General features: G+C 34.2%; 1 protein-coding gene across 1 annotated transcript; it reads right to left on the reverse strand.

The window, feature by feature from the left end:
- Nucleotides 1–20,957: 20,957 nt before the first annotated feature.
- Nucleotides 20,958–25,305, reverse strand: LOC145591547 (serine carboxypeptidase-like 27). The gene is made up of 9 exons (XM_081648035.1): nt 24,568–25,305; nt 24,377–24,472; nt 23,811–23,903; nt 23,617–23,702; nt 23,160–23,420; nt 22,091–22,218; nt 21,908–22,003; nt 21,688–21,793; nt 20,958–21,421 (listed from the first exon to the last, which is right to left on the reverse strand). The coding sequence occupies exons 1-9, from the start codon at nt 24,914–24,916 to the stop codon at nt 21,272–21,274; spliced, it is 1,365 nt and encodes a 454-aa protein (XP_081504161.1). The 5' UTR covers nt 24,917–25,305; the 3' UTR covers nt 20,958–21,271.
- Nucleotides 25,306–27,047: the final 1,742 nt, after the last annotated feature.

The following is a 27,047-nucleotide window of genomic DNA, read 5'->3' on the forward strand; positions in this document are numbered from 1 at the left end:
TTGGATTAAGTTTTAAAATATATCATTTTATAAAATTAGTTAGAAATTGATATGCTTTTGTGACGATTTAAATTATATAGTAGGCATGTAATGACTATTAATAATATAGATCAAAAAGTTCGACTTAAAAAATTATAAAAAAAATAGCATGCAAAGTAAACTTGAAATTTTAGAAAATTAGCCAAAAATAAATGAAACAAAAAACTTGTTTAAAGCCCGTTGGGTTGACTTGAACCCGATATTTTATCGGAATTAAACTCTAAATCAATAATTTTATCCTATAAATCTATACAAATTTTATTGAAAATTAAACTCTAAATTAACTTTTTTTATCTTACAAAATCTATTCAAGTTTACAACTTTTTTATTTTAAAAAAAATATATCCAAATAAATTCAACATGTCATACTAATATTTAATTGTTGTCTACGTGGCATGACAATTGGCAAAAAATTAAACTGTCAAGTGTCGTTGTCTCAGTTTAGCTTTATATATTAATCATATGATTAGTCCACCGCTACCACTGACCAAGTGATATTTGACTATAGAGAATAGAGATATATAGTAGCTACTTGTAACTTGTTCATGAAATATTTTATGAAGAAAATCAGCTGCTAATTAATAATGCATAAATATCTTTGATTAATTAGCAAAACCAGCTAATAATGCACTATAATAAGAGACTTCAGAAGTAATATACCTTTACTAATTTACTACATACGAATAATTTAGCACAATTTTTTGTATGCGGCCTGCTATACCGTGCGGCAGGGGTTATTAGAGTCAGTCGGTCAGAGGTTATTTGAGTTGTCGGGGTTACTCGAGTTTCTCAGTCAGGGGTTACTCAACTTGTCGGGGTTACTCGAGTTACTCGGTCAGGGGTTACTTGAGTTACTCCTGACCGAGTAATTCCTCGAGTAATCCATGACAAAACCCCTCAAGTAACCCTTGACTGAGTAACCCTTTAAGTAACCCCTGACTGAACTCTCAAGTAATCCCTGACCGATCAAACTCCTTAAGTAACCCCTAACCGAATTTCTTAAGTAACCCCTGACCGAATTCCTCAAATAACCCCTAACCGAATAACTTGAGTAACCCATTATAACTCCTCGATTAACCCCTAATCGAGTAACTCAAGTAACCCCTGACCGAGTAACTCAAGTAACCCCTGACCGAGTAACCTATCAAGTAACCCTTGACCAAGTGAACCCCTCGAGTAACCCCTATTCGAACCCCTCAAGTAACCCATGACCGAGTAACTCGAGCAACCCCTGACTAAATAACTCTGGAAACCCCTAACAAAATAACTCGGATAACCTCTGCCTCCCAGTGTGGCCTGGTGCACCAAAAAGTTGCTGATAATTTAGACTGGTGAATGACAACTGTCAAAAATTTGATAGTCTTTAACATTAGGAAAAATTTTAAATTACCACCCAAAAATATATTCATTTTCAAAATAATCACTTGTTTAATTTTTTATTTTATTTTACCACCCCTTAAATTAAAAAAAACTACTCAAATTACCAGCCATTTCAAAATTCCGGTGGATTTCTCTTATGTGGGCCCCACCCAACGACTTTTAGTGGTGACAGAGAAAAGATGATCAGTAGTAGTGGCAATTTAGACAGCAAGCTCTTAATTTTTTCATTGTTTTCTTTTGGTTTTAGGTTGTTTTGTACTCAATAAACTGGTATAAGGGGGAGGTGGAGTGAAGACATGGCTGATTGTAATGCTTTAGACATAACTGTTACTAGCCGTTGGGTGGGTCCACATAACAGAATTCCACCGAAATTTTAAAATGGGTGGTAATTTGAGTAGTTTTTTAATTTAAGGGGTGGTAAAATAAAATAAAAAGTTAAACGGGTGTTATTTTAAAAATGCATACATTTTTAGGTGGTAATTTAAAAAATTTCCTTTAAATTAAAATTGTATTCAGAAAATGGAAGCCGCAAGTGGGAGCTAGTAAAATTCCACATAAGAATATAAGATATTTATTTACTATAAAAAATCAATAATATTTTCAAAAATTTGATCTCTGTTTTGAGTGCCACCCTAAAATTTTAATCAACTAAATTAATTATCATTCAAAATTTTGATTAAACTTCTTAATTATTATCAAAGGCAAGATGATCCTATTAAACCAATTTATTCTCGTCCTCGTAATTTATTTTTTGTTAGGTAATTCTTATTAGGAATATAAGGCATTTTCTTGAATTCGTTACTGAGGAAGAATTAATTTATAATTGTGACAGATTTTACAAATTTATAACACGTCAATTGATTGGTACTATATGACTAATACCTAACTTGCTACTGTTATGCGAAGTATTAAACATTTGAAGGCTAAATCAAATTATGCAAACGTATGCCTTTTAGGGACGGATTTAACTTCAAGATAATAAGGTCAATTGAGCCTACTTATTTGAAAAAGAAAAATCTTGTTACAAATATTTAAAAGATAGGTGGATAATAATTTTTAAGATGAGAAAGATTGTTAAAGAACTATGTTGATGGTTAAAATTCAGAGAATATGGCTGATGGCAATGCGAAAGTGCTTGACTTCGAAATCATATATTAAAGGACCATCTTCACCAAAATCTTAAGCTAATGGTTAAAACTCAATAATATGTGTTTTTTTTTTTTTTCTCTCTCTTCTGCAAAAGGGAAATATTATTATATCAAAGTGGGATTAACCACTTCAGCAAAATAAGGATAGCAGAGTGCAAGTTTATCCTCCTATAGTTACTAAGGAGATTAGTTACAGAGCAGCGTGTTTTTAGTGCGGTTGGCCGCACCATGCGGCAGGGTGCCAAATCAGCAAATGACAAAGTAACCCCCGACTGACTTAGTAACCCTTGACCAAGTAATCCCTGACCTAGTAACCCCAAGTAACCCCTAACCGACCTAGTATCCCCTAGTAATCCCAAGTAACCCCCAACCGACCTAGTAACCCCTAACCTACCTAATAACCCCTGACCGACCAAGTAACCCCGACCTAGTAACCCCTGACCGACCAAGTAACCTTGGACCTAGTAACCCCCGACCAACCTACACCATTTGTTGCACATTCACTCCCGTACCCACTGCCCCACGCCACCAACAACCACACCACCACAATTCACCGAACCCACAACCAAACCACACCTAAACCACACCCAACCAGACCCACACCACGATAGCACCCAAACCACACCCAAACCTTACCCACCACTAGATCCCTACCCAACCAGACCCACCCAAACCACTGCACCTGACCACCTCACCTTCCTCACAACCCGCGCAAACTTAAGCGAAAATTGGAGCTTCGAAATTTGGGGGAAATGTTAGGGTTTGGAGCTTTGAGCAATTCCTCATATCTCTCCTTTAAATCTACAATTCACCATAAAGATGAAGACAACGACGGACGTGGAGGTCGATTTGGCTGATTTCGATGGCAAAGATGAAGACGAAGACGACGGCAACGGAGGTCTGGTTGGTTTGGAGCTTTCGCCGGCAAAGATGAAGACAAAGACGACGACGACAGAGGTCTGGGTTGGTTTGGAGCTTCGACGACAGCGAATTGTTGACAGCGACGCGATCTAGGTTGGAGCTTGGAGGAGAGGAGAGGAGAGAGAAATGAAAAAAAAAAAATTTAAAAATTATGGCTGGCCGCACGGTACGGTCAGCCGTATACAAAACTTTGTGGTTACAGAGATACTAAATAAGATAGGGAAAGCAGTAAAAGTAGCAATCAGAAACTTAACATAAACGATCCAAAGCAACTGATGAGCAAAAGGTGCTACTTGATCTTCATAGTCCACGAAGCTAGACTGTCGCATGGGTACTCTGGAATCTCCAAAGCGTAAGTTTCAAAGATTGCAGCAGGAGGGTAATAAAACGTTTCCTTCCCCCCCTTCCTAACTTTGATCCTTCCAACGTTAGCTAACATATCAGCCACATTGTTAACATTCCTCCTAGCATGAAAGATAGTCACTTTCCAGTTTCTACCCAAAAGAGAGACAACATATCTAATTATGTTCCCCATATCAGAATCTTTAAAAGTTTCTGGTTTTTTCAACATTTTGGTGAGAGCATCTGCATCAGTTTCTAAATCAATGATTTTTATCTCCCTCTTCCAAGCAATAAGCAGACCCTCCCTATTGCAAGTAATTCAGTGGCAGTAGAACTAATAGCATTGAAGTTGATCACAAATCCTTCTTGCTAGATGCCTTTATCACACCTAATAACACCTCCTCCACCTGCATTGTTTTGGTTACACCAAGAGCCATCGGTGTTCAATTTGAAGTGACCTCTTTGAGGTGGAGCCCAGATTCTGGTAGGAGTAGCAGCAGAAGAAGATGGAGTATCCAAATGTCCCTGTTTTAATTTAAGACAGAAGAAAAATCCACTAGGAATTTGTTAAAAATAGTTTGAATGAAAAGCATTTTTTGATCAAAAATAGCCATATTCCTAGTTTTCCAAAGATGTCAAATCGCGACAACAAAAATACACTTTCAAGTATTATTGCTACTTAGATTTAAAGCTAACCAATCTGGAAGATTAGTGTTGTAAAAGGAGATTAAACCAAAACCAGTAGGATTTAATTTTTCAAAGATCAAAGACCAAAAAGCTGAAGATTTTGGACAATCTCTAAAGATGTGAATCGAATCTTCTAAAGGGGCTTCACATCTGATGCAAATAGGGTCAAAAGAAATTATTTTTTCCTTAAAATAGTTCCAGAATGTAAAATATCTCTTACTAGATTCCAAAGTAGCATTTTATATTTATAAGGGGTAGTGATTTTCCATAAACTTTTCCAGGAGAAAGAAGAAAGAAATGAAGTATTAAGATTAAAAGAGGGGAAAGTAGAGTTGTAAGCAGATTTGATCGAAAAGGTTTCATTTTTATCAAAAGCCCATTTCAATCTATCAGACACTTTGACCAACTTGGGGAGAGGGTGAGCTAGGATAATGGAACAAATAGAATTAGGGATTAAATGTCTAACATCATTCAAATGCCAAGAGTTATTCTAATGATATTATAAACATGCTAATGACCTTTAGAATTAGGAATATTAATATTAGGGTAAAGATATAAAGGGCAGTCCCCAATCCAGTGATGATATAAAAGAGAAGTATCCTCACCATCCCCAATATTAATTATTATTCCTAATTTAAGGATTTGTCCACCAACAAGAATGTCTTTCCAAATAATCGAATCTGAAGATTTTAAATTATGAATAATCCCCAAATAATCCCAAGAATATGTTTTAATTTTTACTCTTTCAAATATAGTATGAATATTATGAATATACTTTAGGTACAAATAATTATATGTGTAATATGCTATGTTAAATTGACACAGGTAGGGGTATCCGATATTGGTACGGATCCGAGTATCCGATACGTCGTTCTAAAAAATTTAGGACATGGGGACACCGTCTTAACTTTGGACTCGGGTACGGATACGGCAATAAGTTTATTAAGAAAAAAAACCGAATTAGTACTCATACAACAAAATTAAACATAATCATTATAAGTTTAAAATCTTTTGGAAGCTTGTTAATTACCGAGTAAAACAAATACGAATGAGTACACTGTACACAAAGCCTTTTTAATTTTTTATCCTTAAAAAAAAAGCATTTTTATCATCTCTGTACTGTACAAAAAAGTTTACCTTGGGAAACCACAAAGTTTATTTTTTAAATAAAGAAAAATTGCAAAAAAACCACCTTTTATAACAACTTTATTGTAAAAAAACACCTTATAAATTTTTTTTTGTAAAAACACACCTAAAACCACTTTTTTTTTGCGAGGTCACACCTTAGCCCGATTTCCGACCTTTGACTTGGTTTTCAGGTGTTGACCTGCACGTGAGGAGCACGTGTTCCGGTCACACCCTTCTTTTATTATTTTTCCCCTTTTTTCCCACTAACTTTACCCTCCAATTTTACCCCCCCCCCTTTAATTTAAGTTTCTCTCTCCTCTCTTCCCTCTTTACTTCACTCTGTCTTCTCACATCACCATTACTACTCTGCAAGGGAGTTCTACCATCACATCACCCCTTTTTTTTTCCTTCTCCAATGCTTATTGCCTTGCTGCCACCTCGTTCGGCTCCCTCTCCATGTTATCAAGTTCTTTGGAAAGCCTTCTCTTCATATTGTCAGTGCAGTCCAATTTGGATTGCACCAACTTCAAATCAGTTGCAAGTCTATGTTTCTCAGCAACAAGTGTATTGGTGACATCCCTCTTGCAGTCCAAAATGTCTTCATCTACCCAATCAAAGTAGTTACACCCTTTGTGTCCTGTCTCAAAGTTGTAGAATTTACAAGCTTTAATTTTCTCCCGGGATTCTCATGCGTCCAAGAGGTCCTAATAGCAACAGGAATGCCACAATAACACTTTTGACCCCTCGAAACAACTTCTAATTCCATCCTACAAATATTGGAGGGAAAAAATTAGTCCAATAAAAGAAAACCCAAATTCAAACTCAAACTCAAACCCTAATTCCTAATTTGGGGAAAATCGAAAATACAACCCAACAACACGAAATTTCAATAATTAAACCAACATACCTTACTCGAAAACAGTTTAATTGGACAAATTCACGCGAAAAATTGAATTTCTTTCGTCAATGGAGAGTAAATGGGGATTTGATGGAGAAAAAGGGAGGAGAGAGAAAGTTCAATTAGAGAAGGAGGTAAGTTGGAGGGAAAAAAATAATAAAAGGGGGGTGTGACCGGAACACGTGCTCCTCACTTGCAGGTTAACACCTGAAAACCAAGTCAAAGGTTGGAAACCGGGCTAAGGTGTGACCTCGCAAAAAAAAAAAAAAAAAAAAAAAAAAAAACGGTTTTAGGTGTGTTTTTACAAAAAAAATAAAAAAAATAAAAAAAAAAATTATAAGGTGTTTTTTTACAAAAAAGTTGTTATAAAAGGTGGTTTTTTGCAATTTTTCCTATAAATAAATGTACAGTATAGAATAACCACAAAGTTTTTTTAAAAATAATAAATGTACAGTACACTCTTGGGAGTTGAGAACCACAAAACTTTTTCAAATAAAGGTAAAAAAATAAAAACAAAATCCTTCATCTTCCTCCAAGGGCTTCGAACCAATGCTTTCTTCTTCTCTCACTATAAGCTTCCCTTCTTCAATGGTCGTTGTATCTTCCTCCTTGCCATGAAAAACCTTTACAAGACAACCTTGCCGAACCTGAGAGCCAAGTGGCGTGTTCGGACCAGATTTCATACCCGGATCCGTGTCGGGTCGTACCGATCCGGGTATAACGGCAAATATGTTGTGTCCAAGTGACATATGCAATATGTATATATAGTTTCACGTAATTTGTTAATATATAAATTATTATATAATTTACTTCATGTTGGTTGAATCTACTAATAAAAGAGGAAAAATGAAAACTAATAATCCCACCTTTAGCTTTTCTGCTCAAAACAATTCCACCTTTTCGAATCCCCAAAACAATCAGGACCCCCATCTGCTCAAAAGAAGCCTTTTACCGGTTTGTGAAATTAGTGATCTGTTTCAGAAGGTGAATTGCCACGTGTCACTTTTTAATTGGTTTATTTTTTAAAAAAATTAAAAAAAATAAAGATTAATTTTTTTAAAAAAACTTGTCTTCTTCCTCTTCCCTAATTACCTCCCTACCGGAGCTCCCCCTGCCGGTCCCAATCGCCTTTCCCTAGCCTTTCTAGCCCCACTCCCTTCCCCGCCAGTGAAGTCCGATCCCACCCTTTGTCCTCGTTGACAAACAACAACCCCCACCTCTAACCTCTTCTCGTCGACAAATTTAAGCCCCAACCCCTTTCCCCATTTCCTGACGACGAACAACCCCCACCACTAACCCTTATGACAAACAACAACCCCTACCCCAAACCCCTTTCTCGTCAACATTTATCAATACAATTTATTTTTATTTTTATTTTATTTATTTATTTATTTATTTTGTAAAATGCTAGTTGGTTATTTCTTATTTGTGCAAATTGATTAATGGGTATGAAACTATGAATCTTATTGTTGTTGTTCATGGTAAAATTGGTAAATTGAAAGTTTATACCTTTTAGTTTTGTGGAAGATGAAGGCCTGGGGTTCAGGTGAAGGAGTAGGGTGAGGGTCTACCAGACCATATACAGTAGGTTGGGTTTTGCAGGCAAGGTCGGGTGGTGGTGTGGTGGTCTTGATGAGGTGGTGTTTATGGAGCCGTGGTGGTCTGCGTGTTCTTCGGTTCTTCCATGGAAGAGGTGGTCAAGGTGGGAATGTAGGAGAGATAATTTTTTATTTTATTTTATCTGGGTTTAGGTGGTGATGTGTAGTGGTGTTTATGGAAGGGTGGTGGTGGTGGTGGTGGTTATGGTGGGTAGCTAAGGTGGGAGATGAGAGATTGAAAAAAAAAAAGTAAAAAAAAAAATAACCTGTTAAACAAGTTGTAGGTTAAAAGGCTTGTTTTGAGCAGATGGGGGTCAAAGGTGGAATTGTTTTGGGAATTCGAAAAGGTGGGATTGTTTTGAGCAGAAAATCTAAAGGTGGGATTATTAGTTTCCATTTTTCCAATAAAATAGGCTAGATTTGTTACTGTTATATCCTGATTTAAAAAACTTGATACAATATAGTATAATTTATGAATTTATATCTAATATTAACCACATTTTGTTATAGGTAAAGGGAGAATTTTATATAAAAAAAATACAGAATTTTAAGAACATTATTATCCTTGACTTACATTGTTGTGGTGAGACGTAGTTAACAGTCAGAAACTATAATAAGAAAGCTATAAAAAAAATTAAAAAAAAAAGACTATTTGTTTAATCCGGGTCAAAGATTGAATTTATTAACATTTCACCAGTAAACAAGGGAGGACAGTTGTCCCCCAATTAAAAAAATGGTTTTAGTTAGTTCGAAAAGATATATTATTAATAGATAAATGCATTACACACATAGATAATACAATGAATGTCGCCTTGATAGGTGGTTGTGGGTCTTTAATTTTTTACTCTTGTCCCAAGATCAAAAACAAACGGAGGAAGTATTTTTTTAAATTTTTATTAATAGCTAAAGTACGGAGTACTATTTTGTTGATAGCGATTATTAATGGGTTGCTTAATACAATTTATTAAGTATACATTTTTTTTCTCTTTGATTATTTGTACCTAAATTCTACTTTTTAATTTTTTTTTTTTTTTTGAATAAAGATTGATTCATAAATAAAAAGTCATGCGACGTTTACAAAGAGATTTGGATTTAATAAATACATGACAATTGAATCAAATAAAAGCTTTAGCAGAGATACGATCGTTGTTGCAAATCATACATTCTTCATACCCTCTTTTATATCGTTGTGATTTACAGCCTCTTTCGTCGAGGGGGTCTATCGATATGTTGTAGTCGTGAAGAAAATTTTCCTTTGATTCATCTAATTGTAATCGAAGAATTAACCTTTTTTTCGATCTCGCACAAATCTTTACCCATGAAACAACTTGTACCATACTAAACTCAAAAAAACAAAAACAAAAACAAAAACAAAACTAGAACAAAGCCCACCATAGGGGCACTTTCTAGTTTCTACCCTCAAACCCACTATAGGGGTATTTACTACCTTCAAAGAATGTAGATTTAATGAATTCAATAACAAAAACATAAAGAAACTAAAGGAAAAGGGTCGAAATTTGGCTATTTCCGACCTATGAAACACTTTTTCTAAAGAATCCTAAAGAGGAAAAAAAATAGAGAGGGGACGGCTGGAATATAATTCTACTTTTTAAGTTTAATTAAGAACTTATCATCACTAAGTAATTTTTGTTGGTAATAGTTCGATTAGTTAGAAGGAGTTGCATTTTTTTTCAAATGTAATCTAAACTCCTTCATATTTATTATCAATTTGTTAAAGTCTTGACTATATGATAAAAATAATTGATTTTTATTTATCAATGAGTGGATTATATAGTCTAGCATTAGGGACATACAACTACAAGTCTACAACTAAACTTTGCTGAATATGTGGTGAAACTTTTTACTAACTCCTTTTTTGCCATACAGGAATAAGTGCTCTATGCAATTTCAAATTTAAACAGTTCTTTTTTTTTTTTTTTTGAGATTTTTGTCAAATTAGTAATGATCCAAAATTGTCTCCCCATATAAAAAATTATGGTTCCTCCACTGCCTTTATAATGCGCTAAAATATCAAAAATTTCTATGTGATGTATGTCAAGACTCATGTTGACACTTACGTAGGTCAATATTCCTCAATAATACTAGCTTAATTATTTTGATTCATATCATATTGTCGAGTTCGAGGATCTCATGCTTCAGCGGGTGATGTATAGAATAGGCTAAGTTGTTTTGTGTTTACTTTTTTTTTCGGAAATTTCATCAAATGCCCCTGAGTTATTTTTTTATTCACCAAATACCCATCAAAACTTTCAAATTCACCATATACCCATCAGTAACTGTACATTTGCATTAAATGCCCTTTTACCTAACTGACGTTAACTCCCCGTTAGCGTGTTTTTGTATTTCACCATATACCCATACTTAATGAACTTTTTTCATCATATACCCAAACTTAAAAATTTAATTTCACCATTTAGCCAGAAAAATGTTCTTGAAATTTTTGAAAAAAAACTAGCCGTTGGGTTGTAAAACAAAAAAAACGGCTAGTTCCCCTTGGTTATTTAATGAACCCTCTCATACTTGATATTTCATATCCCATTCAACCATGATCTCACAAACCTCTTCTTCCTCTTATGAATCAACATACATTAGAGTTCCTAACAAAACTTGTTCATGTAGAAAGAAATATGCAATACGGAGTTCGGAAACAACAAAAAATCCGCAAAGGTTATACTACAAGTGCGATGCATGTGACAACTTCAAATGGTGTAGAGGTGTTGTTGATCATAATCCTGCGTTTTATGAATGTCAATGCAAGGAAGACAATGCTGCAGACAGTAAACTGAAGCAAGAGATAAAGGTGCTGAAGAAAAAGATGCAACAACGGCAAAGAGTAGTTAATGTAGCAATCAAAATAGGGGTTGTAATGTTTGCAATAATGGTATTTGTAACATCTAAGTGATTTAATAAAATAAAATAGCATTTGGCAAAATAAGTAGTGCTTTAATTACATGCAAATCTGTTTTTGTCCAAAAAAAACCACAAGTTACCACCTACTGACATCACAGTTAGGTACTATGATATTGAGTTTGTTTTCAATTTCTTTACAAAAAATTCTGGCAGTGATGGAATGACCAAAAACATCAGGCCCACAGTTGTGCACTAAGCATCTTGGGTGCTTCTTGTTTTCCTTTGCTTTGGCTGAGGTTGGTGAGATGTGCTTGCACCATAAGTTTGTGCCTTTCTTTCTTCCCCCTTTCCTTTTCCTTGTTCTGCTGCAACACTTCCACTTTGGCTTTTGTTCTTGCAAGTTAAAGCATTATGCCCCAAGTCCTTGCAAATACCACACTTGTTATTCTTGTGCCTTTTGCCTTTTCTTGCTTCATGTTGGGCCCTTCTTCTCTGTTTTGCTGGACTACCTGCATTTCTCTTGACTGTTAGGGGCAAGATTTCAGGAACATTGAATGTTGGGCAATGTGTGGGGTCAGCCATAGGGTGGATTTGATGGGCATAAGTTGCTTTGTAAGCAGCCTATTCGAAGTATGGTGAAACAAAGCTGGTGGGTTCCAATCTTTGATGGTATATCACCCTTAAGCCATGCTTACAGGGAATACTAGACCCCGGCCATTTGCCACATCCACAAGTCATCATATCAAGATTAACAGGGAATTTAACATGCCTATCTCTGATCTCAAACTCCCTACCCCCACAAGATGTAACATGACAAAATCTGGAGTCATCACTTCTACTTTGCAGTATATTTTGTGCATGCTCTGTCAATTGATTAGGTTCCATGTCAATAGCCTTGTCAAATCTTGCTCCTACCCTCTTCATGACCCAATTTCTGACAGCTACATCATATAACAGGTAATTAGTGCATCAAACATCAGCAATGCATTAATGAATACAAATTAAGCAGGGAAACTAGATGTACCTTCTAGCAATGTAAGCACAGGAATATCTCTGAATGCTTTTGTGCAGGAATTGAATGACTCAACAAAGTTTGTTGTGTTGTGATCACAACAAACTTTGGTGTCAAACATCTTCACTAACCATTGCTCTGGTACAGCTTTTAAGTAGACCTCTGCTGCAAGATCATGCTCGTTGATTTTTTCATGGTGTAGGCATCATTTGAAGTGCACCTACGTTAAGCATGTGTGAATATGCTTGGCACTCTTAGGAAGTGGGAATTGACATATACAATTAGGGACAATGATTAGGGACAAGGAAAGTAGGGAGCCGCCAACAAGTTTTTAAGGAACTTGTAAACCGTTTACGGATCATAAAAGGCAACCACGATAAAGGGACAACGAAAGGCAACAACGATTGACCCGTGAAGGTTACACCCCATTCATAATCCATGAGATTACTAACTCCATATGGTTCGGACCCACGAAAGGAGGATCGGGGATGATGGTACTAAGTGAGTCATGGAGTCACATTCGCCCGTATTGGCCTCTACTCAATTCTTATAGTGAAAAGTGATTCCTGCAATCTCAAAGGCATGCAAACAAAGATTCAATTTGTTACAAACTAACATTAGGCTAAACTGGTTTAATATTAATGCAACACATAATTCTAAAATATCATGACCACTTGATTAAACAACAAGATTAAAAAGGAACCTAAACCGATCATCCAAATTATCTTATTAGATAGGCGTGATTTTCAATTACATATTCCCTTGAAACATGCAATATAGTGATCAACAAATATAGTAAAAATCAACATTAATATTGGAAGCAATGAAACAATAAATTGTTAGTCAAATCAAATTATAATAAACCTAATCATGATACTAGCAACAAGAATAAAAATAAGAGTAATTAAGTGATTAATTACTCACTTTTCGCATTTCTTTGAATTGCTATATCATGAATAAACTGTTAGTAACTTCAATAAATAATAAATCAAATTGAAACAATTAAATTAAATAAAAAGTAGAGTTATTTGGTCCAAACCCTCAGTTAATTATACCTTTCACGCCTTGGTTTAAGTATAGAACTTCGGGTATTGTATATGGACTCCTTGGAGTGCTTAGGGGAAGTATTATGAAAGAATAAGGAGGCTAGTGTTTAGGTTAAAGAGGGAGAAGTAAATGATTTTGTGATCAAGCTTGTTGATCATTGAAAAAGGGGTGATATGACTTCTATTTATAAAGAAAAAAAAAAGGGTCGAAGAATTAAGATAAAATCCGAATTCGAATCGGAATAAAACTATTGCAATAGGCAGTAGCTTTTGCGGTTTTTGTTTTTATCATATCTTTTGATCCAGAAATTGGAATAAGATAAATAATATGTCTTTGGAAAGATCTTGAAGTCTACTTTCTAATCCAATTAGAATCAGATTAAAATAGTTAATAAAAGATATGGCCGAAATAGTGGGACGGTGTCAGTTTTGGATAGAGTTTCGTATTTCTTTTATATCTTTTTCGTTACAGCTCGGAATTAATATTATAATATATCATTGAAAATATAATTTCAAGAGCTATCCAACCATATAATATTTGGATAAAAACAATGAGGCACAAAAATAATATCTGACTATCTTTGAACGTCTTTCAATTCGAATAGAAAGGACTTTCAAAAAGAGAAGTTTTATTCAATTTCAAACTCTTTAATCTTATCTTTTCATAAAGGATAATTAAGATCTTTTAGAAACTTATAGAAGATTCTAATTAATCCTAATTGGTTTAGAAATGGGATTAAATCCTTTGGACCCTCCACATGATCATTGGGTCGTAGGTAAGGTGGGCTTAGGTTCGGATTAGGCTCAGTTTAGTATTTTGATCATAACTTATTCGTTATAACTCAGATTTGGGCTTATGATACATCGGTGGAAATCTCTTTTCAAATCCTATCCAAATATTCAATCATTGGACCCAAATTATGGACCAAAATAAACTGGTCAATACGTTTTTATAAAAAGGACACGAAATGAATGATTTTAAGGGACACGAAATGAATTATTTTGGGTTTAAAGACACGAAAAGAGGAAAATAAGTTATGGTTTGGGGAAATGGGCTAGGAATTGGGTTGGTTTATGAAATGTATTGGGATTGAATATGGATTTAAGCACTCCAAGATTAAATACTCAACCCGACCAATAACGGCGGTGAAAGGTTGTTCATCATTGGGTTTGGTTTTAGGGAGACATTTTTAGGTGTCTACACATGGATTTCTCAAATACATACTCATTGTATGCATCTGCAGCAATCCAAACAACTTGTGAAAAGCTGAACCACTCCACCCTGCAGTTTTGCAATTGGAGTACAAATGTTGGCAACAAATCCTCCTTGTAGCCTTTAGGAAGACATCATGTATTGCAGCATCAACAACAAAAATAGGAAAATAACAGTTAGGATTTCAAAAAGAAATGTATGAGGAAAATAAAGAAAACACATACACAACAAAATGCTTACCCTCATTCTGTCAGATATGAAGGTCTAGTCATCTTTATGACACCCTTCATTTGCAAACAAGCATCTCAAATTTCTGAAGAAATATGTCCAGCTTTCAGTACTTTCTGTGTCAAAAATCCCATAGGCAATGACAAAAATTTCATTATTGCCATCAATACTAACAGCAGTCAGCATAATTCCTTTGTAGTACCCACTCAAATGTGATCCATCCATCCCAATTATGGGCCTACACCCACCAAGAAAACCTTTCACATATGCAACAAAAGAAAAAAAGCAAGCTTTGAACTGAGTTTGTTGATTGCCAGTGTTTGATGTCCATGTTATGAGTGCATAAGATCCTGGGTTGGTGGACTTAATCATCTCAGCATATCTAGGCAGTAAGGCATATGACTCAGTAAAGCCTCCATAAATTTGTACCCTTGCAACTGATTTGACCTTGTAGAACAACCTCTGCTTCACATTCAGCCTAAACCTTTCCATGCATAGCTTATGTAGTGACTCTACTGAGATATCAAGATTTGGCCTCTAGATCTTGCAACTGATGTCTACACAACCATGTTGTTGAAACCATTGGCTTTTCTTCCAATCTGTCACATGTACTATGCTCTCCAGTTAGGGTTTTTATGGCCCATCTAACATTATCAACCAACACAGCAACATGTATCCTCCAATTGCAAGTCTCAACCACACATCTTGCTGTGTATCTCCAGCTGTCAGATTTGTCCACAGTTACTGCAAACCCTTCTTGTATGCAGTAATCTCTAAAAACTTTCAGAAACTGAGCCTTGTTCTCAAAAATCAGCCATGGCTCCAAAACTATAGAACCAAACTCTACTCCTGTCCAAATTTTCCCATTTTATACAACTTATCCAACTTGTGGCTGCCATCTAAATAATCTTCAAACTTTTTCTCTCTCAACTCTTCAACATCATCTAACACATTATCTTCTTCATCTTCAATGAATTCAAGATCACTCACAGTCTCATCATCTCCTTCAACATCAGAGATTTCATAATCTTCATCCTCACTATCATCACTCTCTGACTCATTCACCTCTACATCTCTCCTTTCAATCTCCCTTCTCACTCTTTCAACTCCCTTACCTCTCCCTGGGACAGAGGTCTTAACCCAGACCCCCTTCTTAACATCAGTGCTCTTTGGAACTCTCCATGAGGAAGGCCTAACTCTAGATTTTTTCTTTGGTTGAGAAGATGAGCTGGCAGATGTTTGTCTAGGTGGAGGTGGTGGTGTTGGTTGTATTGGTGGAGGTGGTGGTGTTGTTGGTTGTGTAGGGGATGGAGGGTGGTGGTGTAGCAGGTTTTCTTGGTGGTGTTGGCTGTGTTGGTGGAGGTGGAGGTGTAGCAGGTTATCCTGGTGAGGGTGGTGGTGTTGTTGGTTGTGTGGGTGAGGGTGGTGGTGTTGTTGGTTGTGTTGGGTGCTGTTCTGTTCTTGGTTCAGCAGCTAGTTGCTTGGTGTTCTTTTTAGGTGTTGTTTTCTTTCTCTTTGGTGTCATTTTTTTTCTCCTTGTTGGTTGTTGGGTTGTAGGAGATGCAGTGTGGGTGTTTGTATTTGTTAATTCAAGTTCAGGTTGTGATGGTTGTGAGGGTTCAGGTTGAGAGTTTCCTGGGAAACACACATCAGTTTCTGCAAAATTAAACACTCTCACATACTCCACCTCCAAGTCCTCTACACTAACAACTAGCACCTCAATAACAACAGTGAGTTGATGCTGCTCCCACAACTCCCTCTCAGCTTGCTCTCTTTCAGCCTCCCTCTCATTTTTTCCAATGTCCCTCCTAACTTTTTCAGCATCTTCCTTCAATCTTCTCTGCCACCCCTTCTCAGCAGTCTGGAATACAATCCCTGGCCCCTTAGTTTCCTCAACCCAAACCTCTATAGTCTCCTTACCCATGTTCCATTCCCACATTTTTAACATATCCCCATCATCCTTAAGCTCCAACTTCCTATTTTTCCTAGGCTTATTGACAAACAAAGTGAAGAATTTAGGTAGAAACTGTAATACCCCGTATTTTTATGTATTTTTATAAAGTATTTAAGTATTAATAAAATGTATTGTTAAGGGCTCAAGTATTTTAATTAAATATTTTAAAGGGTTAAAGTATTTTAAATATAAGGTTTTATAAAAGTAAAATATATTTTGGGCCAAACGTTTATTAATTATTGGGCAACGTAAATTATTCCTACATACTCTTATTGGAATAACCCATTCCAAAACCCATAACTTAAGCCCTATCCCATAACTTAAGCCCACATTTTTATAAGCCCAAATTTAACCCTACACTCTCTACTCTATAAATACACCTTGAATCCCCAAAATTTTCCCACACAAAAAGGTTAGTCTTATTTTCTTTCTCCTTTGTTTTATTAATTTGTGTAATTATAATTATTGATTTATGGGTTTTGATTTTTTTGTTTGAAATTAATTTAATTAGTATCAAATTATATTTTGTTGATTAAACTTTATAATTTCAGATTTTATATGTCATAATTTTCAGATTTTGTAAATTTTATAACCTATGGTTTTTAATTATTGAAAATCACGATTTCAGGGTTTTTTTTTTACGAACAATTGATTTAGGGCTTTTATAGTAATGATGTTTGAAATTTTGGTGATTATAACTAATGATTAGTTTAATTTAATTCCAGATTATTTTGAACACGTAAATTCGTGTTTTAATTTTTAGATTTCCACTCGTTAATATTAATCCCGTTTTAATCCCGATCAGGTTCTAAACTCATCCGATTTTGATAAAAAAAAGTAGTGTTTTCCATGTGGAAACAACGTTTTAAGAAAGACTAACTACCTTTGGTAGTGAGCACCACCCTCTCGTGGCCAAATTCAGCCTCTAAATATGATTTTCGGGCAATTTTTGATTTTTAACGAAATTTTTTTTATACTTAAAATTTTATCCTTGAGTTTGATTAATAAAATAATTATGTTTAAAGTTAATTAAGCATAAATATATGTTTTTATTGAAGTTTTAAGAGGTTTTTCATCATATTATATTGTTGGAAATTACTTGGGTTAGTAATATTAATTGTTGGTTGTTTTTTAGGAAGTGACTATTTCCTAGGAGACTTTTAATTGAGTATCAAAGTGATGTGTTGATAAAGTTTTGAAGGATTTTTAATTAATCTAAAGTGCTGAAAATAGTTTCTAAGTACTACTTTTGATGTTTTATAAAGAGGGTTTAATCACCCATTAAAAAGGGAGATTATTAGGGGTTTTTAAATAATTTTCAGATTTTTATTAAACTTTAAACTTGCTATAATTTCATGTATAAGAGTATATTTTAAGGTTTTTATGAAGAAAATTTAAAGAACTATATATAAGCCTTTAATTTTAACTAAAGGGAAGGTTTTAAAGTGTTGTTTAATTGAATTTTGAAGGTTTTTAAGTAAGATAGTATGGCTGTAAATTTATTTGCTTGGGTATTAATTTAATTCTCGTTGTTTGGTTTAGGAGAGGAGTTTATAGAAGGTGATTTCTAGTGAGTAAAGTGGCATACCAATTCGTTTACTCAAGGTACGTACGAGTTACGAAACCTTGCCTTTAGAAGCATGTTTAGGGATGTATCGCGAACTTAGTATCATATATAGAAAAGACTGGGAATGATTGTTTGGTTATACATTGTGATTTCCGTATGATATGCACTATTTTACTTTGCAAATATTATTTATGCATTAACTTTTCAAGATGCGCTTAGAGGCAAAAGTATGTGAATATGTGGAATGATTTATTTATTACTCATTCATGATTATTGAAATAGAATGAGTAAAGGAAGAATTCAAGTCTTATGAGACGAGGTTAAGGTTTTGGGGGTGCTTTATGCACTCAAGGTGTTTATACACCGAGGTAGTTAAAGGAACCAATAATGAACATTGCTTGTCACTAATTAATCAAGAATTGAATTGGAAATTTGGTATATTTGATTGAATGGATATTGGATTGATTGTATTGCTTGCATATGAGTCATCACCAAGTATAAACTTGTAAATCACTTAAAGTGCAAGATGGATGAGCAATAAAACTCTGGATTGGTGCACATCTAGAGTAATGACAATCAGGGGTTGGGGTACACGGGGTATTAGCCGTGCACTTTTCTTGAGGCCGTCTGATCTACGAGTCTCTCATTTTAAATACTTTTCAAAACTAGGAGTTAGATGAGATCTCATACTAGCTACGGTCACGGAGTCGCGCCCGTGGTCGTTGGATGTTTTATTGATGTTTCCGAAAGGAGGCATGAGGTTTTCTTTTATTGATGTTCCAAATGGAGCATGGGTTGGACAACCTTATCTATTGCTTAATCCAATGAATAAAAATGATGAGTTAACTACTTTTAACTAATGGAGTCTTAGTAAATTGATAGTTGAGTCATGTGTTGAATCTACAAATTAACGGTGTGTGTTGATTGATTATTAGTAGCATGCTAGGGATTTCTTATTATGTTTCGCAGCTTGTATGTACTCAGCTTTGTTGATTACGTGCTTTGTGTGTCTTTCTTTGATCATGGCCTTCTCCTTTCAATGACCCTGTGACGATACAATTTTTACACTTGTAATATTGGGGAGCAGATTAACCATAGGTTCTTACACATGCAGCATCCTAGCTAGGTGGTGGGATCTTGAGTGGAGTGTTGGTTGCTTTTCTTATTTTTATTGCTATTTATTTTTGAAGTTATTTAAACTTAATTTCACTTTTATACTACTTCTATCGGTTTTAGTTTTGAATAAGGGCCTAAATGGTTCCGAGTTGTAAAACTTAATTTGGTTTTGAAACTTATTTATAACTGCTTTAGTTTTCCGCTGCTAATTTCTGATATAGCCTTAACGTTTGAACACGTGGCGGTAGCACGCCAGTAATTCTCTTGAATATTGTTCAGGTTACTCCCACGTTTAAAGGGAGAATTATTGGGGTGTTACAGAAACACATTTTGTTTCACTGAGCATTCAAACATATCTTCATACAACCCCATTAGGTGGCACTTATCAGTATCTTCAACCAAAATGTCAAAATCCTGAGACTTATCATCCTTCTTACCATGGACTAACAACCATACTCCACTCATGCTATATACAAAATCATATTAAGAGACTAATTACACTCCACACATATGAAACTGAACAAAACAAAACTAGAACACACAATTAACAATACAGTTCAAATACCCTAACCCTAGATCGTCAAAATCACTTCACACTACCAAAATCAATTCAAATACTCCAACAACAATTAACAAAGTAATCATATCAATAAATGCAACAAAACTTCATATAAACACAAGTCATTTACAAATTCCTTAAAACCCTAGATTGCGTGCACAATTTTGACAAAAGATTGCAACTTCAAACTTCAAAATTCAAAACGAAACAACGGAAATTACCTTTCTTGCTGTTTGAAAACCCTACCTTCGAATTTTATCAAATTTCCTTTCACGAACCCAAACCGTTTAGCAGACCTTCAAGAATCCACCTTTTTTTCCCGATTCAAACAAGATTTCACTCCTCGACTCCCACTTCCTTCAAATCCTTACCATGCAACTCTTTCTCTGAGAAAACTTAGTGTAGAATTTCAATGGTGAAACAACGAAGAACAGGGGAGAGATAGTGAGAGAGAGATGACTGCGAAAGGGGAAATATGAAGACTTTTGGTCTTCATCAAGAAGTCAAGAAGAAATATGGCGCACAGATTGATTAAGGGCAATATGGTAAAAACGCACTAACGGGGAGTTAACGTCAGTTAGTTAAAAGGGCATTTAATGTTAATGTACAGTAACTGATAGGTATTTGGTGAATTTGAAAGTTTTGATGGGTATTTGGTGAATAAAAAAATAACTCAGGGGCATTTGGTGAAATTTCCATTTTTTTTTTTTTTTTTTTTTTTGACAAGGTATTTACTTTTAAAGTAGCAACTATTTTAATGAGAAAACTTACTTGTGCTGGTCCATCATAAATAGTGTTCATGCACTACTCTTCTCACGTGTCATATACCTTTTAATTTTTTTTTATGATTGGTTTAAAATAAGCGAGTTGCTTTACAATGTTCGTGTTGCGCTCATATTACACTTTAAAAATGATGTTCATGTATGATCCTTGGCCCACTAACAAGTTGGGCAAAGCCATGATCAGCTCTACTCAAAATAGAAGTATCTAACTAAGCTAGTGTACACCAATCGAATGTATTTGTGAGATGAGTGACCTCTTAAAAAATCTTCTAGTGTGTGAGACTAGATACATGATGCGCCAATAAAACTTATCCAGATTTATGGGTACAATTTTTTTATCCCAATTAGAAGTCGGGGTGTTATATTGAAAGTTGTGTAACGCCAATAAGATTACAACATTAACATCCAAAAGGAAATCAAAACAAAAGGACTATGCAAGGAAGTTCTGCAATTTTGCTGTAAATGAGATTTTCATACAAATATCAGTCAGTAATACAAGAAAAAAAAAAAAAAAAAAGATATATATGATACATTTGCTTCAAACAAAAAATTAATAAAAATAGATTTCCAAATAAAAATGGGATTAAAAAAACCTATGTCCTAAAACTTATCCTGATATCAAGCAAGAATAGGGGTAAAGAAAGGGGGATTCCAGGGAAATTTATTTGTCACTGGTAAATTTTCTTCTATTTTAATTGTTTCTGTTTTCCATTGCTCCAATAAATAATCATATAGCAATCCCTATAATAATCTTGTACTATAAAATTTGATAATCATGAATTTTATCGACTTCGACTTGGCATGGATCTGTCCTTCAAGAAATGATTGAAAAGTATAAAAGCTTGTCGCGGTCTATGAAGTGGTACTTCATGTCCTGCTCCTGTTATTGTCACATATGTTAAACCCTTGTATTCTTGGCTCCATCCACCAACCTATCAATAACACAAGATTAACAAGTCAATATTAATTTACGATGTCAGACTGACATGAAATCGAATTCCGTCTATATAATTGTCCATAGTGGCCGTCAAAGGACTCAAGTTTTTGACTAACATTTGAAAAGATTGCAATGCTTATCTTATTGATTTGTAAGGAAGTGTATAAGTGTATAGCATAAGTGTGTGATGAACTACCAAGTACTAGTTTATCTAATACTTCGTGTGTTGGTTGAATATACTTTCTCGTTCATGGTACTCACCCTTCCATTGTCGTACCAAGCTGACCAATTATTCACAGTAGGGAGTTTCAGTGCATCAATAGAATATCGAGTTGCTGTTATAGGCACTACAGCATCAGTGTCTCCGCTACACAAATTAGAACACGGAAGGCAAGCAAAGAAATGAGCACATAATTGATGAAATGTGTAAGGCTTGAAGCTTGATTGCAGAGAAACAGAACAGGATTGCAGCAAAAAATACCTGAATACCCATATTTTCAAGCCTGCTGCTATGAGTTCTCGATAAATTGGAAGCATCGATTGTGGAGAGTCAGACCAGTAAGTTCCAACTATGTCACTGCAAAAGATTAAGTTTTGATTAGCAATGCTGCATATAATCTGAACTACTGTCAAAAATATTAACACGAAAAAAATGAGTTCTTACCTGCAAGTGCTCCATGGATAAGGCAATTTGGTCACATTAGCATGCATAGCGAGTTGAACTTCAGGAAGATTGAAGTACTGGTTTGAGTACCTCTCAGTGCATGGATCGTATGCTCTGGTCATCCAAGGCTGATGAAAGGAAAAAACATCAAGTACAAGCAAGTGAAGCAACCCTGTAACAGAACCTTTTATATTTTTTATTTTTCTTTAGGGGATTGTAACAGGTAGTTGTAAACTACAAACACGCCGAATTGACATTGTAATAGATAATTCTGCAGTAGTACTAGATTCATATATATGCAGACATGCAATAACAGTAATAAAGATAGAAATTCGGTTCAATTTGGACTGAAGCAGACACCCCATTGACTATGACTAAGTGCTCTAAAATCATACTTGATTATAAATCTACACCTGATATAACTAGTTTGCATTCGATTATCCGATTACTTAATCTGAATTACATGGTCCTACCCGAATTGAACCAGATCCAATCGACCCTAACTTGACCCGAACTAAAATTGACCCTAACATTAATAAGATCACATATGAACAAACCCGAATACAGCCGAAGCTGAAATGAATGACTTGTCACCCATTTGCCACCTCATTCTACACGATCACATGTATGTTTGTCTAAGGTGAAGTGGGTGACACATATTTAAGGGATAAAAAGGAGAATTCAGGGACCCAATCAATCAAATGTTAAAGTCATACAAATTTGGTATAGAAAAGACTTAACAAAAAGGACCTAAAGAGTAAAAGACCCTTCAAAAATATGATGCAGCCAACAAATATTGACTGTCTTCAATTAACCAGCTGGAAAACATGCTATTTAGGAAGCTAATGGGACCTTCAAACCATAACTTCTATGAGCTTCTACAACTTTACTTTCCCTTAATACTGATATTACTAAGAAAACAATATGACAGTAACAAACATCAATCAAGGAGCAGTTCAAATCACTCCAAAATTCGAAGATTTCATAGAGACAAAGCACTGATATCCCCTTGGAAAACAAACATACAAGTCAGTAACATTCTATCAAGAAATGCAGCTTAGTCACTTACATAACGGCCCCTTAGACTGCGCTTCATTGAGGCAGTCGAGTTGCAAGGACGAGTATAAATACTGTATGGATCGATGTTTCCAAACTCGGAATCAGCCATTTCCAGAGCTGTGTTGCATACAATACTAGGATGCTGAGATGATCCAGCCAAACAAGCTGTTTTAAGGCTCTTGTAAGTGGAATCTGAAATTAAGCCATGTGTCCACCAGTACTCAAATGTACCAATGTAATCATAATAATCATCTGTAACTGCATTTCCCACCTGAAACACACAATAATGTTTAAGAACATAATTCAGAAAAAATGAAAAACATATGCTCCACGTTCTGCATTGAGACAATCTTTCTTCGTTTCTAAAAGTTCTTGTTTTGTCACCGTCAATACATGAAGAACTTTAAGAGACAAAGGGAGTACTATGTACCAGAAAACAAAGCAAAATATAACAGAAATGCATGTACCATAAATCCCTTGAAGTTTATTTCTGGCTTTGCAATTCCTTTGTTTCTTCTGTAAATAAGTTGAGACAATTGAGGAACATAATGCCCTGAAACAAAATTCAAGAAAATGATCAGAAACTTTATTCATCAAAGTGATTAATTATCATATCATAAAGACTAATTAGCATAATTAAGGATCATAATGAGATTAGTACCTGCATAACTTTCCCCAGCAATGTAGAATTCTCTGTGCTTGTACTGAGGGAACCTATTGAACCATTTAACAAGAAATTTATAGGCATCTTTAGCTGCACATTTTAAACACAAAAAGGATTATGAGCTACACCAATCTATTAACTTTACTTTATCAAGATATAAAAGTACATTATTCACATAATACAGGTACAATTGTAGTAATCTCAATGAGAAGCACCTACTACTCTAAAGTCTAATTTTAGACTTCAAAATTAGAAAAGTTCAAGGATTTAAAAAGGTAAATCCTTTTAAATCCAAAATTCCGTGTTGGTATCATTGCCAGTTTTCACTTTTTATTAATGTGATTACAAAAGTTGTACAGTATGAACTAAAATTTAGTTATACTAGTCATATCAATATATCATTAAACTTTTACACACTTTTCAAAATTTTGTTTTTATTACTTTTATAAATAATAAAAACTCGAAACTCGCAATTAAAAAAAAATAAATAAAAAAAATAATAATAACGAACAAGCCCTTAGCAATTGAGCAACAGAATACGAAGTCGAACACCCAATAATTACCTGTCCTGCTATCACCAAGAGCATACAAATCAGATGATCTATTTGAGTATGAGAACCCAACACCAACTGGAGACTCAAGAAATAGCAAATTTGCCTCTGCTCAACACATTCAAAAAACCCAAATCATATCATACACTAAAACAATGTCATAAAATAACATTACATTAACCAAAAAAATGCTATAAGTATACCTTTATTCCAAGAATATTTATTCAAATAAAGACTTTTTCCATCATTTTTAATATGAAATGGACCAATCTCTTCTGCAGCACCATAAGCAACTGATGAACAACCAGGACCTCCATTAAGCCATAATAACAATGGTTTTGACTCTGGATTTGAAGGTGATTCAGTTAACCAATAAAACAATGCTTTACCAGCTGATTTATCTACTGTTACATAACCAGAATATTGAGCAAAATTCACATTTTCTGGTTGTCCTGGTAACCATGTTATTCTATCTTTCTCTTGATTTGCTAATGTAGCAGAAAAAATACCCAGAAAAACCAAGAAAAAACACCCAAACTTGGTATTTTTCATGATTTTAATCAAATCTGAAAAAATAAATTGAATGATGACCCAGAAAAATTCTCAGAAAATTAAGTTCTGGGTATCCAGAACTTTTGAGAATGGTGCTATAGATGATGAGATTTGCTCATAGAATGAATTGTAGTTGGTTTGGAGAAATGGAAAATGAAGTTTATATTACTATACTTTATATTATATAGTACTAGTAAGCACGTTAATTGATCAACAGTAGGGAAAGAACAAAAAAGACTACAGCACAGTAATTGGATTAATCCCCTATATTTTTTTTTATTTTTCTGGGATTGCAATGAATTTTGTCAACTGGTGGCTGTGAGTCTGTGACTGAGAGTGGAGAGGAGGATGGAGGAGAGAGAAAATGTGAGTGAAATTACTAACTCCCATCAACCAACCAATCAGTCAGATAAAAAGAAAAAAAAAATAAAAATCTTGGTCATATAAATGCAAACTCAAATTTTATAAATCTTAATTTATTTATTTATTTTTTTTTTAAAAAAAAACACATATATAATGGATTGATCAAGAGTTCAAGGCACATACATTGCTAGGTTACAAATTTACAATTGGATGGTTCAGCTAAGCTTACATTCGTGATTTATGTGAAATAATTTGCATAAACTTATAGAGTCAGATGGGTTGTTCAGCCAGCTTACATTCATGATTCTTGTGATATAACGATAGTTTGATTATTCAAATCAAGATATTTATTAATTTCTCTAATTAATTCAATAGACACATTTTCGTGCTTGTTATTAGACCACGTCATCCTCTTATTTCTTTATTTATAATAACATTTTAAGAAGTTGCTATTTTGAACATATACAATAATTTTTACATAACTAAAATAGTCAAAGTTATAGTCAAAGCATAGGAGGTGAATATATTGTTAAAGTCAAAATGTATTAACTAATCATGATGAATGTTATCTAATATCATAAAGCAGAAACATTAGTCTTCAAGTCAAGTAAATTTTAATTCGGATTTATATCAATCGCGTAGTTTTGGATAGAGGAATTCAAATACAGATTGATAATTCAAATCGTATAATTAGGTATAGAAAGATTTTTATTCTATATATTAAACTAAATTATTGTTATGTATCTTTAAGGTATTACTGTGTCTGTGTGCGCCCATAAACACACGTTAACATTAGAAAATCCTAAGATGTATCACATATTATTGATTTACCAAAAAGGTAGTGACATCAAATAATAAAGAGATAAAAATAAGCCTTAAATATAAGGGGACATAGAGAGAAAGAGACGGAGAAAGTGGTTACTGAATTAGGATTAATTCTTTGGTATTTATGTTAAATGTACTTTATAGTATTAAATAAAATGCATTTAATAAATGATATGTTAGCTTCACATGATTATTATGATGAGTTGTGATTGGTGTGAAAACGATGTATAGCCCCAAATTTTATAAATATAATAATAAATGTGTAGGGGGCTTGAAGCAATAATGTACAATGCAACTTTCTTAGCTGCTACAAAATTTTTGGTTTGTTTTGAGGTGTATTAGACTGAACAGGTAGAACATGCACATGGAGTGGTTGATGTAAGAACATAAGATGATAAGAGTACCAATTTGCAAATATGTGGTGACGATGATCCAATGTCTTATTTCATCTAAGAATAACATGTTTTAATTGTATACGCTTTAGGTCGATCTCATGATATGGTAAAAAATTTTGACTTTCATTTTTTAAGATGTTATCCGATAAAATTATCCCACACATATCATATCATATCACTAACAAATAAAAGCAGGTCTCGTAGCCAGAACACGAAACAGCGACACTTGGCATTACAGTGTTTCGCCAGGTGTCGAACTACGTAGGCGACAAATAGGTATTATTATGACACATATAATGCTAATAAATTAATCATAAATTTAAATAAATATCTTATAACTCAGTTCTATTTCCATCATCAAATTTATTTTAAAAAATTCTTTAAAATATGATCCATTTATAATATATTTAATCTATTTTAAAAATTTATAAAAAATCAACAGGATTAAGTTTTAATCAATAAATATAATTTTAATTTGGCAAAATACTTTTAGTTTAGTAAAAATAATTTATGTTCAATAAAAAAAATTCAAGTTAATAATAACATAA

This window comes from Chenopodium album, chromosome 18 (assembly GCF_948465745.1).
Source record: "Chenopodium album chromosome 18, dcCheAlbu1.1, whole genome shotgun sequence".
In the NCBI taxonomy this organism is placed as follows: Eukaryota; Viridiplantae; Streptophyta; class Magnoliopsida; order Caryophyllales; family Amaranthaceae; genus Chenopodium; species Chenopodium album.

Coding starts and splice junctions, on each gene's coding strand:
- LOC145591547 (XM_081648035.1), bottom strand. CDS start 24,916: ATGAAAAATACCAAGTTTGGGTGTTTTTTCTTGGTTTTTCTGGGTATT. Junction 24,473..24,567: donor TAAATATTCTTGGAATAAAG/GTATACTTATAG, acceptor TGTGTTGAGCAG/AGGCAAATTTGCTATTTCTT. Junction 21,794..21,907: donor TTGAAAATATGGGTATTCAG/GTATTTTTTGCT, acceptor TAATTTGTGTAG/CGGAGACACTGATGCTGTAG.